We start from the raw sequence: 15,090 nt of genomic DNA, 5'->3' as shown, positions 1-15,090 counted from the left end.
TGACCTTTTTCTCTGATAAGAGTTTTTAGCTGAGTGTGGAAGCTTTCAGACTAAGGGCAACTAACAGGTTTGATCAGAATCATGCTGCCTGCCATCAACATTCCCAAGGGGAAGGGAATGGGGGCTGTCCTTGCCTGTGTATGCTGGTGGCCCAGTAGGCTCTCTGAACAGGAGCAGGGCCTGGTTTTCCCTCTGTTACACGTCCCTCTGCTGTGCAAGCAGAGGGATTGGGAAAGGGCACTGGTCCCTGAAGTTGGTTCTTATCTGAGTAATGAGTGGGAAAGCTAGTCTGATGTGAGAGGAACTTCTAGGTCTAAATGCTTCAGTCAGAAAGAGCTGGGAGACCTAGCTCTCCATTTTCCAGTATCAGAAGCCCCAAACTTGTGTCTGTTGGCTTTCCCAGTGAAAGGGTAAGTCTTTTGTGGGATCAGTTTAAGTTGGTGTGTGTGTGTGTGTGTGTGTGTGTGTGTGTATGTGTGTGTGTACACATGCGTGTAGACTAGATAGAGGTCAATATTGAGTGTCTTCTTCTATTGCATTCCATATTATTTTTTGAAAGAAGGTGTTTTACTGAATCTGAAGCTTACTGTCTCACAGGAGCACCGAGTTTGGCTTTCCATGTGTGTGCGAAGGATCCAAATTCAGGTTCTTGTGTTTATGCAGCAAACAGGTCAATGACATGTCTCCCTAGACCTACAAATTCTTCAGTCACTCATACTACTCTAGCCTTGGTTTCTGAAGACACTTACTGTGATGGAGTGAACAATTACCATGTACTAGGTAGTTCTAGGCACTTTCCATATGTCGTGTTTAGCTTTGACACTGACCCCGCAGCACTAGCCTGTAGTATCTAGCATCTCCCTGGGTAAGGGAATTGAAGCTTAAAAAAAATTATCCAACCGGTAAGAGCTATAGAAAGGATTTGAACTCCGACCAGTTCCTCACAAGTCTTGCTCTATTTCGGATACCTCAGCAATCCGTTTTTTTTTTTTTTTTTTTAAAACCCAGGTCATTTTTTATTGGTGTTTTAACGTATTTGCTAGGATTGTTTGTGTTTTTCAAAAGCAAACCATGGTGGCTCATGCCTGAATCCTTGCACTAGAGAAAGTGAGGCAGGGTCATTGCTGTAAGATCCAAGGCCAGTTTGGGTGAAAAGAATAAGTTCCTGACTCAAAAAACCGAACCAAGCAAACAAACAAGCCAAGATGAGTGGGCTGATTGGTGCTCTAGGAGCAGGCCATTGATGATTTTCTGCTCAGTGTAGACTGGGTGTAGGTTTTAGAGTGACGTTAACTCTGTTAATTATTCAGGACCTTACAGACTCCACTAGAGAAGCTGCCTAGGCAATCCGTTTTAAGTGTTGTATAAATATTTGCTGGTGGGATAAATGAGGAAACATTAATTGGAATTCCTTGATAGCATTTGTAGCTGCATTAAGTGTGGTTATCTGCCTCCCATGCCACCTACATCTGTTGTTCCATATGTACTTTCTGAATTTTTGAGTCAGCATCAAACTAATTGTCTAGCCTCTTATTTATTTAATGTATCTGTCTGAGAAGGTTTTTTTTTTTTTAAATTCCTCTATGTTGGTGCTCATATGGTTTGTTTTAGACAATTTTGAGAATCATAGTTGCTCTTTTCACTGAATCCAATAAACTGCCATGTTTGGATAAAGGCTTAAAATGCTGTGTGTGTGTGTGTGTGTGTGTGTGTGTAGGCCAGAGGTTCATCTGAAGTGTTGTTCCTCAGGAGTCGTATGCTTTGTTTTTCAAGACAAGGCCTTTTCCTTGGGACCCAGGGTTCATTGACTAGGCTCCGTTGACTGTCCAGTGAGCCCCAGGGATCTTGCTGTTTCTACCTGCCCAGTACTGGGATTACAAGTGTGCACTACCACGTCTGTCTGGCTTTTTATGTAACTTTTCAGAATCAGCTTTACACATTGGTGCTTGAAAGGCAGACATTTTACTGACCGAGCTGTGCATGTCCCCAGCTCTCCAGAATGATCTGTCTTCTTTTCGTGTGCAGGAACTTAAAATAGCTACGTAACATCCTCAAGACCTAAGAAAAAGATCAAAGGGTCAGAGATGGAGCCTTGGGTTCCCCAGAGGCCATCTCAGCCACAAGGGAGGCCCATGGTACCATCGATGGACACAAACCGTGGGCTTCAGAGTGGACATTATAGACACCGTCCTCACCCTCAGTACAGTGGAGATAAATACCACCAATGGCAAGAAGCCCACAGGAACTCAAAGCCACAGCAGGACCCCAGGACGCAGGACCCAAGGGCGCAGGACCTCAGGGCTGACCACCAGGAGGCCCACTATGTACCCAGGCCTGGGGAATGGTCTCAACCTGTGTCTGGAGTGGACTACTTGGGAGGACCTTATCCTACTCAGTTATACTCAAGGTATGACTTCTAGGGCTACAGTGGACCTATCTCTCCCGCGTACCTATGAATAGACTATTAATCATTTTGGTTTCCTGTTCACTTCCTTCTTCCTCCCTACCCTGTCCTCATTTCCTGGGGTTTGTTACGTAGAACTGGTTGTCCTCCAACTTAGGATCCTCCTGCCTCATTCAAGCCTCCCAAGTGCACTCACCATCGGGCACTGCTCTCCCTAGCCTCTTATACCTCTCTTCCTTTCTTGTCCAACTCCTCTTCTTCTCCTCTTCCCTCTCCTCCCTCCTCCTTTCTCTCCCTCCTCCTCCTCTTTTCTATCTGCTTTAGTTAAGATTTCTATTGCTGGGATAAAACACCTTGACAAAAGCCAGCTGGGGGAGAAAAGGGTTTATTTCATCTTACTTTCACTTCACAGTCCCTCACTGAAGGAAATCAGGAGCCTGTGGGCAGAAACTGAAGCAGAGACCATGGAGGAATGCTGCTTACTCATTTGTTAACCCTGAAATGCTCATGCACAATTTTCTTTCTTATACAACCCAGACCCACCTGTGTGTGTGTCACTGTCCCCAGTGGGTTGGGCCATCCCATATCAAACATTAGTCAAGAAAATGTCCTACAGACTTGCCTACAGACCAATCTTTTGGAGGCATTTTCTGAATTAAAAGCCCCCCCCTTCCAGATAGTTCTATATTTGTGTCGAGTTTGACAAACACGAGGGCACCCACTCTTCTCTATTGTCTTAGCTAAAATCTGTCTTGGCCTACTTGGTATTTGGTGACTGGTGACAGTGTTTCTGTCTTCATTATCTCAAGAAGAACTTTATAAAGCTGTCGTTGCGGTGTGACTGGGGTTGAGGGAGGAATAGAAGGTAGAATAGAAGAGAGTAAATGGGACCTTCCTGCTTTGGGGTTGTTGAAGGCAGCAAGCATTCGTAGGCGGTGAAAAAGATTTCCTAGGACACTATGAAAGGTTTCACATTGTCTTTGATCTGAGTCCTATACCAAGAGCCAAGAGCCCCAGGGTCACCCATGGAGGGTGACAGCAATGCAAAGATCAGTATTTAATGCTTGAGAACCTTAAGAAAAACTCACTTCAGAGAAGGCAAATGCAGATTTTTTTTCAGGCTGTAAGTGAGGAGACAGTGACCACAGAAATAATTCTGTGTTAGAGAATGTGGAGTTCCTGATCTCCCAAGCCCATAGCATGCCCAGAATATTGGAATCCACCATACTTTCCTCTGCCTCCTCTAGCTGGGACTATATCTATGTATTCTACAGTTGAAGTTTGAAGTTATGGAACTTATGGTAAAGAATTTTGCCCCTGTGGTTATTATTAATTGACAAACGCTAACAGCATAATGTTCTTTTCCCCAATCCCTCTGGGTTGTTGAGTTCTCAAGAGAAATTGAGTATGTCAAGGACAGAGACAATAAAATCAATCGTGCTGAGGATAGTCTTGTTTCTGTCTGTAATATGCATGGGAATTCCAGTGGCACATTGTGTTCTTATACAATCACCTTAGGAAGATGCTTTTCTCAGTACCAGGGCTGGGGCTTCCAGGATTTTGGATGTGTATATATGGCAAGTAAAAATACTATTATAAAATAAAGAAGAATTGTGAATAAACTCCTTTTTAACAAGAACATTTTAAAGTAAAAAGAATTTTTATTATAAAAATGCCAACTTTCTTATGAAGCAAAGGCCGTCCCCTGTCCTGATTCTGGATTTTCTGACTTAATGTGAATCAGGCAGATTCTGGACTGGGGGTCATTCTGTCTTCTGAAGTTGTCTGGTTCATCCATGGATTCTGGACTGGGCAGTCATTCTGCCTTCTGAAGTTGTCTGGTTCATCCACGGATTCTGGACTGGGGGCCATTCTGCCTTCTGAAGTTGTCTGGTTCATCCATGGATTCTGGACTGGGTAGTCATTCTGCCTTCTGAAGTTGTCTGGTTCATCAGTTTTCTTTGGTGTCTCCCTTTACTGCCATTGGTGGATGACTGGCTGTCTTTGTGATCTCTCAGGTCGGGCTATGAGGACCCCTATCAGAGGTACCACACTCCAACACCGAGGGAAGAGTATGTTTATGGAAATTATTACTACCATAGGCATCCACAGCTACTGCAAGAAGAAAGAGGTATGAAGTAATCTCCAGTGCCTTTGGGGACTGGAGATACATGGGTGGTCTACCGCCACAGCCAGGGACCACTGGAGCCGTGTTTGGAGACCCCGCCCTTTAATAATACCGAAACTACCCTTGTTTCTAATTCTCTGGATAGTGTATACTTCATCCACATTTTTCTCTACTTTCTTCTTGTAGCAAAGGTTATATTTACTGATTAAGTAACAGTAAAATTAGCTCTTAAGCCCATCTGGTATGCTGAGCTATAATACTACTGCAATAATCACTTTCTCCTGGGGATAGCAGATGCGTCCCAATGGGAGTTTCATACCCTATACCCCCACGTAACAGGGTATTATATTGTGTGTAAATACATGAAGCCATGCAAACTGGTTCGGAGCATCTTGGGGGCTTTCATTATTAGCTTTCACTTATCAGTTGACTCAGTTTGATAGATGTTTTTTACTTGCTGTAATGCAACACCTCAGTTTCATGTCTCTCTAGTATCTTTCTAAACGGAAACAGCAAGTGACCTGTCTTTGCTTTGCTTTCTCTGAGGGTGCAGTGGCAAGGCAAGGGAGTCCTTACATCTGGAATGAAGATTCTGGTGATCAAAAGTATTTCAACGAGCGTCATCGTGAAAAGCGCAACAGTCCCTATGGGACAAATAGTGAGACTCCATTCCAGTAAGTGAAAGGACAAGCCATGCTGACAAGATTTAGTTAGATTCAGTTAGGACAACCTTAGGGCACCTGGTGGTGGTCCCTCACCTATGGAAGACAGTCTGCTTTTGTTCCAGCCACAGGGACATGAGGATAATAAGCCAAGGTGGCCCAGGGCAACCATAGGCACTAATCCCGGGAAAGCGATTGTTGTCTCCAAGAGAGGTTGCCCATTCAGCACTAGTCTACATCCAAATCTAAAGGCCAAATCCTATATCAGCCTGAGAAACAATGTCGTCTTGCAATAATTGTTATGGTTGGGGCCTTTCTGAGGCTGTAGTGCTTCTGTTTCCTCTCTCTGTTCCTAAGCATGAAACATTCTCCTGGCATATGGCCCAGCAGGGAAGAGACTTTACTGAAGCATTTACCCTGGTACCCTTAGCCTTGGAATCCACTGATACGAGGGCTATGACTTAAGCTTTTCCAGGAGGGTAGGCTGTGGCGACCAGCCACTCTCTGTAAAGTCTGGATCACTTCTAATAACTGTGTGGAACCCAAACATTCCATCTTTCTAATACACTGCAGTGGGGAAAGAAAGGAAATGCTTTTCGCTGTAGCACTGAAACTGGCCTGACACCCGCCCATTCCGAGCACCAGGCAGCCTCCAGCAGAGCATATTCCAGCCTTGCTGGCTTGCCCAGGACCTGTCTCAACACCGCTGTCCTGTTGCTGCAGGCTTACCAGCAAGAATCCCTATGAAGACAGCCTCGCTTCTGTCTCTGGACAGCAACAGCCTGGGGAGTTCTTTCCAGAGAGTGAGGCCCAGAAACAAAAGGTAACCTGAAGTGACAGGGCCTGGAGGCCTGTGACCGTGTATTAAGCCTCCTTGCTGGTCTGCAGCAGCCAGCAGAGTCCCCACTCACCCCCACTTTCCTCTGCCTTCCCATTTCACTCTTACCAGTCCAAGGACCTGATCTGACCTAGTCCTGTTTTGTCAAGTGGGCAGGACTTAATTCATCGTGAAATGCTTGGAAAAAGATGAAACCACCTCTGCGAGTTAGGTGTTTGGCACCCCAGGGTAACAGAGGTTTAGAAAGTGAAGGATTGTTAGGACCTTTTAATTTAAGATTGAAAAGCAACCTCAAAATCTTTCCTGACTCTTTAACATCTTTTCTCTAAGATCCTAATCCATGCGCCATCTAGGTCACAAAATAGAGCTCTTAGTAATATTGAGATAAATATTTCATTACAGTAATTTTAGATTTATAGACAAGTAGCAAAACTATTGTACAGATGAGTTCTTATTTTTTGACAGGCTCTGGTTAGTTTGCTTCTCCCTGATTAGATCTGTGTGATTTTTTGTGTGTGTGTGCATAGATAATTTTTCTGTACCTAGTTCTCACTAGGATGGGAATAGGTGACAGATGCTAAAACCACAATGTGTGAACAGCACTTTACAGTGTACAAGGAGCCTTTGAATACACCATTTTATTCATCTCTCCTGGAGCACAAATTTCTTGTAGACTTGTCTGCAGGGAATGTACATTATCCAGACATGAATGGCTGGCATATTAGTTAGTAACCTATATATGACAGCTATCCTAAATTTATATTGCTGATGAAGGTATTGAGCTGGGAAAGCCAAAGTCACCTGTTTAAGGTCCTAGAAACATAGTGACGGAAACTAAGTCTGAATTCTAAGTTGCTTAACCCCGCTAGGCCATACTCAGTGGGATAATACTATCTTCTTCCAATGAATTCACGTTCACTGTGTTTAGTGGAAAGTTTGAGTTTTGTTTCTTTGAAGGAAGAAACGTGAGAAGTGGAAGGACAAGCTCTCCGGCACTCCTTCCTAGAGAATTTCATTGCTTTTCTTTTCCCCTCAGCCATCACTGACTGGCAGGTCCAACCTTCTCCAACATCAGGAGTCTGGCCTCAGCTCGAGCAGCTATGAGCTCAGTCAGTACATGGCAGATGTCCCCGAATATGAACCCATGGGATCAGAGACTTGGAGACCTATTCAGGCTGGTGGGTACCAAGTGGTCATGGAGCTGTTTGATTCCAGTAAGGATGAGGAATGGTTGGGTCATGAGGAAGGTTACCCTTCTGTACTTCCAGTATTGGGTCTTTGATCACCTTATTGGCTTATGCAGGTCTCCTAGGCAGAGAAACTGACTTTGGATCCCTCTCCCATATCTTCTCTAGTGATGGAACTTGCATCACAGATGGCTCTTAGAAGGGAACACTGCTCCTAGTCATCATTACATCACTCTGGGGTTCTTTTAAGCAACAAGTAAGGAAAATGAAGACCAGAGAGGACTGATGAAGTGAATTGAGGACACAAAGTGTAAATGCCAGTCTGGAGGCTTACCTCATGTATAGAAACAGTGCAGTAGAGGCTGCCTCTGACCACTCTTGAGACTCTGAGACGAGTGCATTATCATTTGGACCAAATAATAATCTTTGCATTGCAATCTGACATATTCTTAGAGTTTTAAATCGGACTAGAGCCTCACCTTTTCTAACCAGGTATCCCACACAGCGTCTCACCTTGGCCCAGGTGGAATTTGAACAGAAGTGTTTCCATGATGCCTTTCTTAACCAAAGAGCAGCGACAGGAAGCCTAACGAGTTTCCACATGTGTCTCTTGGCTAGATGATGCCTCAGCAGCCGTTCCCAAGGCACCCATGAAGTTTTATGTTCCCCACGTGTCTGTGAGTTTTGGGCCAGGAGGCCAGCTAGTTTGGGTGTCCCCCAACTCTCCTGCTGATGGACAAACAGCCCTGGTTGAAGTACACAGCATGGAGGTAATCAGGGTGTCGGGCGTTGGGGGTGCAAGTACTCTGCTCAACCCAGTGGCTCTTCTCAGGCCTCCACTTTCCTGGAGGCTGTTGTGGCAGGAATGGGTGGGCTTTTCTTAGACAGAAGCGGTACTAGGCTTATATTTTCCCTGAGATGCTCGTGGCTCATCTTCAACAGGGTAACTGCCTCCACAAGTGTCTGAGCCACACCATCGGACCATAGCCATGGATCTGATACTGGATTTGACTGCTGGGTACAGGGTGGAAAGGTCTTGGGGACCTAATTTATTTTCTGGTCCAGGTTATCCTTAATGATTCTGAGGATCAAGAGGAGATGAGAGGTTTCCCAGGACCCCTCATCAGGTAAAGTACGGCAAGAGCTGTTAAGGGAGAGCATAGTGTGTGTGGTGTATGTGTGTGTGAGTGTGTGTGTGTGTGGTGTATGCACACATGTATGAAGGTGCATGTATGCATGTACACACATGCAGATGTCAGAGAAAGGCATTTATTTATTTTTTCCTCTTTTGCTCTTTCATCTTCTTCTTTCTCTTGTTTTTTGAGACAGGACATCTCACCAAACCTGAAGCTTGCCATTTTGGCTAGGCTGTCTGGCCAGTGAGCTCCTAGGAAATACCTATCTCTGTTCCCCAAACTCTGGTGTTACAGGCACATGTATCCATACCTGGCTTTTATGTGGGCACTTGGGATTTGAACTCATGTCCTCTTGCTTTCACAGCAACAGTTCTTACCCACTAAGTCAACTTCCCCAACTCTTAAATAAAGGCTTTGAAAGCTGGGACATCTTCCTGCCTGGGTCTTGGTTTCCACAGAAGAAACTATTTATCTTATTTGAAATAGATTTCTCTGTGACAGTAAAGAGAAAAGAGGTGGCTCAAGTAATTTTGACAAGCCGCTTCATATTTGGAGGGCAGAAAGAAAAGCTGGCTTAATAAGTTGGACATCTAAAAACATTTTCTAGAGGTTACTTGGCCGGAAGCTTTAGTGTCCTGTGTACTTCACAGGTGTTAGTGGGGAAACCGCATAGCCTGGGAAAACATTCTTGAAACTGCTTTTGCGAGCTGCAACCCTGCTTTCCAGTTCCCTGACACTGTGAACGTCTGCCCTCTGCAGGAATGAACTGGAACTGCTTTTGCATTTCCAGGCACTTTTCTGATAACCAGTGGCCTTTACTTGTGAGTCGTGGGTGGGCGTCAGGGGGCCAGTACCCCAGGTATCCTGCTAACTGGTGGTTCACCAGTTCTAAGTTTTTCCCTTGAGAAAGTATATAGCACTTACCTTACCTACTCCAAAGGTGGTGGCTGTGAGACTCTAGTCATATGGAAGCCCACACTGAATGGCACCACTACTATATACACATAATCCTATCTAGAAGCTTGGTCCTAAGAAAGTCCCATATCACAACTGAAGGCTCCTTCAAGTCAAAATGAGTGTTATGGTGTGTGTGTGTATGTGTGTGTATTTATGTGTGCACAAATGAGGCCAGAGGACAACCTCAAGGATCATTCTTGAGGTGGCAAACAACACCCTACCTTCTGTCTCCACATCTTACTTATAGGTATGGAGAGAACCGAGCTGTGTATTAAATAGTATGACGTTGGCCCCACTTGGCGCTGGCTTGTTGAATGTTCCTGAGCATGTCATGCTGTCCACTTAATGAGCATTTATGTGGACATGTAGCATATTATGTCACACAGTCTGCTTATTCCTTTCTGTATGAAGGTGGTTTCTCTTATTAGTCCTGTCTTAAGGAGGGGAAGACACAGGTTCAGAGGGGGTGAGATGTTTGTGTTAGCTGAGAGGGGGTAGGGCAGACATGGTCCCAGTCTTGTATGACTTTAAATAGAGTCCTTATCTGCCATTCTGAGAAGTCACTTAAGGTCTCCGGGTTTCATTGTCCTCATCTGAAAGATAGAAAGATTCACAAAGAGAATCCCTGAAACTCCTTCCTGTTCTGTCGGGAAACAAAACAATGTTGTGGTCCCAGGCTTCCAGTCCTGGGCTGTCAGGCTTCCGCCACATAAACCAGTTCATTGTACAGGGAGCCTGAACCCCTGAACAGGGACAATCAGTCAGCTTAGGCCTTGCTTCCTGAATCGCCTCACAGGGAGGACATACACAAGGTGGATATCATGACGTTTTGCCAGAAGAAAGCAGCCCAGTGTCTCAAATCTGAGACACCAGGGAGCAGGGACTCGGCTCTACTTTGGCACCTGCTGGTTCTCCTTTGTCGACAGAATGGGGTGAGTCGCTGCTTTGCTTGATATTGGGGACAGAGGAAAACCAAGCTGAAGTTCCAGTCTTCATGGGAGTTGGTGTATGTCACAATTATAAAAGGCAGTCTCTAAGCAGCACTATTGCTCAGAGGGGATGCCCCTGCCAGTTTGCCAATACTGACCTTTCCTGGAGAGCAATTTCCCACTGACTGGGGTTTGTTATACAGACTCTGGATTATTGCACCAACCATACAATACACTTGTGAGTGGTTCCAGGGAGGTTTGCTGCTGCCTACAGAGAGTAACAGCCAGCAGTAGTGAAGTGATGTCCGACATTCAGTCATTCATGAAAGGTCTATGGCATATTTGCATGACAGTCTCAGGAAGAAGGCAGAGGCCCTGCTGCCTTCCTTCTTCAGCCCAGGGGAGGGGCAGCCTGGGGATGAATAGGATCGCCCCACAGGATGACTCTCTTTACCTTCCAGTCCATGGTGGGGTCTGATGTTGCTGAGCTGCTGATGCAAGACTGCAAGAAGCTGGAGAAGTACAAGAGGCAGCCTCCAGTGGCCAACCTCATCAGTCTGACAGACGAGGACTGGCCGGTGTTGAACTCTGGGACTCGTAACCTGCTCACGGGGGAGATTCCCCCCAGTGTGGAGACACCAGCACAGATTGTGGAAAAATTCACCAAGTTGCTCTACTATGGAAGGAAGAAGGTGAGAACACCTTTCTCCCAGACTTCCTTCGGACGAGCGACTACCACCCCTTACCCCATCTCCCCCTCCTCCAATGATATGACTAGAATACACTTTTTTTAGAGCATGGGAGACATTCAAAAAGTTATGGTGAGAAAAATAAAAATACATAGGTGTTTGCCGTTCACACCTGCAGTGTTCATCTGTCCTACTGTTGATAGAAGGCAGCATCTGTTTACATTCCATTCATTTACTCCTAGCGTTTCCCCACTGAAAATCAGTTTAAGTCATATAGACAAGCCAGGCATGGTGGTGCACTCATCCGGCTGAGGTAGGCAAGACTGTGAGTAGGAGGCCAGCCTAAACTATAAAGGGAGACCCTGTCTCGAAACAGATAAACAACCCCAAAGGAACATGTAATTGTTTATTTCTTTTTACATGTAATGTTACATGGTAAAGTATCCTAATGACATTAAATATGTTTGAATAGTACAATTTTAGTATTTTTGTAGTGTTAATAATTCAACTCAGTGCCTTGTATGTTCTTGACAAGTACTTACAAACAAACAAACAAACAAACATTCTAGGGCTGGAGAGATGGCTCATGTTTACTGGTCTTCTAAAGGACCTGAATTCAGTTCCCAGTGCTCACGATGGGCAGCTCACAACAATTTATAGTTCCAGTTCCATGGTAACTCAACACCTCTATCCTAAGTGGGCACCTGAACTCGTGTGAATGTCCCCCTCCCATACACATAATTTAAACATAGCAACTTAGTTTATGGGGAGATTACTTATGAATGATATCCCTGCCACTGGATCTCAGGCATTCTCATCAACTCTGAATGCTTTCATATAATGGGTGGAGAGGGTCGCTTATTTAATTTTGAGTTGTGGTCATGTTTTATACAAGTCATGAAGTGAATCTGAAATTAGAGCTCTTATGATCCATTTACCTCCCAATAACTGGAGACCAAGCCTTCAGCCCATGGGCCTTTGGTGGGGTACACTTCATATTCAAGCTAGGACATCACTGTCATTTTTGTCTACTATGAGAGAACATATGTAAGATCAATTTCTAGCAGCAGAGGTGTTGGGTCAAAGGGTACATGGTTTATAATTTTGATAGCTATTGAAAAATTGCCTCTTAGGATGTATCATTAGCTCTGTGAACAAAAAGTGAAACCATTGCTTTGTATCCTCATCAAAGCCTGCACACTTGTGGTCTATGCCTGTCCTAAAGGTGGAAAAATACAATTCAGTGTATATATTTACACTTCTGTTATTATAAATGAAATTAGCTTTTCCCCTGTGATGAACTTGTCACAGGCTTCCCACCTTTTCCTGTAGAGCATCTTTTATCAGTGCGTGCTGAATTGTGTGTGCTCTTCAGATCTTTAAGATGTTCAGTTCTAAACTGAAAAATTTTTTTTGGATGTGTGTCATATTTAGTTGGTTTCCCCCCATTTTCAAATTAATTAATAGAAACAAAGTTGAGTTAGTTTTGTGACTTCAGCATTTTAAAAGATTTATTCATTTTTATTGTATGTGTGAGTGCCTGCATGTACATCTGTGCACCATGGGCATGCCTGGTGCCTAGGAAGGCCAGAAAAGGGTGTCAGGTCCCTGGAACTGGAGTTACAGGTGGCTGTGTGCCATTACATGAGTGTTGGGATTTGAACTTGGGTCCTCTGCAAGAGCATCAAGTGCTCTTAACTGCTGTGCCGTATCTCCGGCCCCTACTTTGAAATTTTAATATTTTATCTATTGAGTTTTTAAACATGATGTTTTCTTTTATGGGGGCACTTAACATAATAACTTATAAAAACAAGTAGTATCAAATTACAGCCATTTTCTATACATCCATTATCTAGCAGGGAATTGTGCTTTTCTCAGTGATCCATTTATTCTATTAAAACAAAGCAAAACAGAAAACTCATCTGCAGTACTATTTCTTGCCCAGTGAGGCATACAGAGATAAATCAGTTCTGAACTTTTCCTTCAAGAAAGATGAACAATATCTATAATAACAACAATAACAAAACAGAGCTTAAAAATTATTTTTTACCCATCAGGCACTAACTCAATATCTTTTATGTGTGATCTGATTTATCTCCATAGAAACCTGTGTGGTAGGGTCTGGTTTTGTTTTGCTGATTTACAGGTTGGGCAGTTAGATTTAGATGTGGGACTTGGATCTGGGTAGCGTGAGCCTGAACATGGGCATCTGGGTACCTTACCACACTGAGTGATAGATGGAGCAGTGGGGGTGTCTACAGGATGATGAATGAGGAGTGGGTATCAAGATACCTTCATTCATATTTGACTCAGGTATCATTTCTGGAATTTAATATTCTTGACAGCCTTGATATAAATTCTCAAGTTCTTTACTTATAAAATTTATTTTTGGAGTGGGCAGAATTTTGAGTCAGCTAATAATTCTCAACCAACCCATTGGTCACTTAAAAAAAAAACAAATTAAAAAGAATTATGAAATAGTTAAAGTATGCTTTAAAAAAAGGTTGTCCTAATGCCATTTTCTTCACTTGTTCTGGACCTGAGGCTAAATTCCTTAATTGTGATGATTAAATTTGCCCTCTCTATTCAATAAGATTACATGGAGATATGCTGGGATAATAAAGATACTTGTTACATGGAAGCAGCATTATCTCTTTAGTGACCTCCTGCCAGAAATCATGCATTTTTTCCTACCAAGGAAGTTATTAATACCAGCTCAAAACCTCAGCTATAAACTGAATCAAAAAGGCACATATGTATGTGTGTTTTAAAGTTTGCAGCTTTATCCCTCTTACTTGATGGCGCTACCAATGCATCCTGAGACAGCATCTGAGAGTTAGCACTCTCTGCATTGGGCTTATGGGCTAGCTCCCATGAGCTTAGGCACAGCAGCCAGTTGGTTAACCCTCCTCCACAATGTCAGACTCAGGATGCAGCGGTCCTCACCATTGTCAGCTTAGAATTTCCAAGGTTCTCCAGGAGTCCTTTTCCTTGCAGCTACCTGATGGGGTGAGGCATAGTAGGAATGAGTGTGGATGACTTTATTGGGCCCAGCCTAGAAGTGGCGCTGTTATTCTCGTGCCGTGGCTCAGGCTCAGCCTCACGCAGGAGGCAATGAGGTGGGGAATGTCCAGCTTTGTGCCTAGGAAGGAAGATGTCCCCTCTCCCACAGCGTTTAAAAAGGACACTCTTCTTTAATAGGGCCACAACAATACATTTTTGTTACTCATATTTTGAGACTCAGTCTTTGGAATGAACTCTTTCCCTCGGTTTTGGCAGTTAGGGTTTTAGAAGTATTTTGTAGCTGATACTAAAAAGATGAGACTGCCTGGGACCATGTTTGAAGAGGAGCTGATGCCATGTCCTAATGGATGATGGCTGAAGGGGAGAGTAACACCATGCTGAGCGAAGCCCGCACTCCCCTTCTTCCTTCTTCATTTTCTACATTTCCCTGGGATTTCTATTGCTTGGAGTACAGATCTGCCTACGCATGGAAATTTGTTGTTTTTATTGGATGGAGATGAGCAAGGTACTATTGTTTGCCATTCTTTGCTTTTCAGGAGGCCTTGGAATGGGCTATGAAGAACCACTTGTGGGGCCATGCTCTGTTCCTAGCCAGTAAGATGGACCCAAGGACCTACAACTGGGTCATGAGTGGGTGAGTCTCGCTTGCAAAGACCAGAAGTGCAGATCAACCTCCTTTCCAAAGGTGGTGTGTGTGTGTGTGTGTGTAGGGGAGAAATAAAAAAATTCATTGAAAAGTTCCATACACAGCTGCCCAAGTTCTCTTTACTGAGATGGGTGTAGCATTTTTCATTTCCAGATTCCCCTCTCCTCTTTTCTCCTCTCCTCTCCTCTCCTCTCCTCTCCTCTCCTCTCCTCTCCTCTCCTCTTCTTCCTCTCCCCCTCCTCCTCCCTCTCATCCCATTCCCTTTCTTTCTCAGACAGGTCTCATGTTCATGGGCTGATTTGTACCTCACTAATCAAGGATGACCTTGAACTCCTAAACATCTTAACTTCATCTTCCAAATAGTCTGACAGGACATAGGGGTGGAATCTGAGCATCTTTGCTGAATTCTCAGACTCAGGCTCTGAGAAGGTGAGGAGGCTTAGGAGCTGAATCCTATACCTTTGTTCCCAGTCTCCTTCCTCCTAGGTCT

General features: G+C 44.2%; 1 protein-coding gene across 8 annotated transcripts in view; it reads left to right on the top strand.

The window, feature by feature from the left end:
* Positions 1 to 15,090, top strand: part of Sec16b (SEC16 homolog B, endoplasmic reticulum export factor) — a 62,218-nt gene that overhangs the window by 19,477 nt on the left and 27,651 nt on the right. For 6 of the 8 annotated variants that reach the window (XM_050135309.1, XM_050135308.1, XM_050135307.1 and 3 more), the window contains exons 2-11: positions 2,026 to 2,407; positions 4,423 to 4,535; positions 5,086 to 5,206; positions 5,918 to 6,017; positions 7,069 to 7,210; positions 7,838 to 7,989; positions 8,285 to 8,346; positions 10,109 to 10,244; positions 10,703 to 10,933; positions 14,491 to 14,588. In XM_050135309.1, coding sequence (XP_049991266.1) covers positions 2,085 to 2,407; positions 4,423 to 4,535; positions 5,086 to 5,206; positions 5,918 to 6,017; positions 7,069 to 7,210; positions 7,838 to 7,989; positions 8,285 to 8,346; positions 10,109 to 10,244; positions 10,703 to 10,933; positions 14,491 to 14,588 — 1,478 coding nt within the window. In that variant the 5' untranslated portion in view covers positions 2,026 to 2,084. Of the gene's footprint in view, positions 1 to 98; positions 411 to 2,025; positions 2,408 to 4,422; positions 4,536 to 5,078; positions 5,207 to 5,917; positions 6,018 to 7,068; positions 7,211 to 7,837; positions 7,990 to 8,284; positions 8,347 to 10,108; positions 10,245 to 10,702; positions 10,934 to 14,490; positions 14,589 to 15,090 lie in introns of those variants that run through there. The other 2 variants (XM_050135314.1, XM_050135316.1) reach the window with 2 other exon arrangements.

Source organism: Alexandromys fortis, unplaced genomic scaffold, assembly GCF_014885135.2.
Source record: "Alexandromys fortis isolate MF-2015 unplaced genomic scaffold, M_Fortis_MF-2015_v1.1 scaffold_21, whole genome shotgun sequence".
NCBI lineage: Eukaryota > Metazoa > Chordata > Mammalia > Rodentia > Cricetidae > Alexandromys > Alexandromys fortis.
This window is presented reverse-complemented; position numbering and strand designations above follow the sequence as displayed.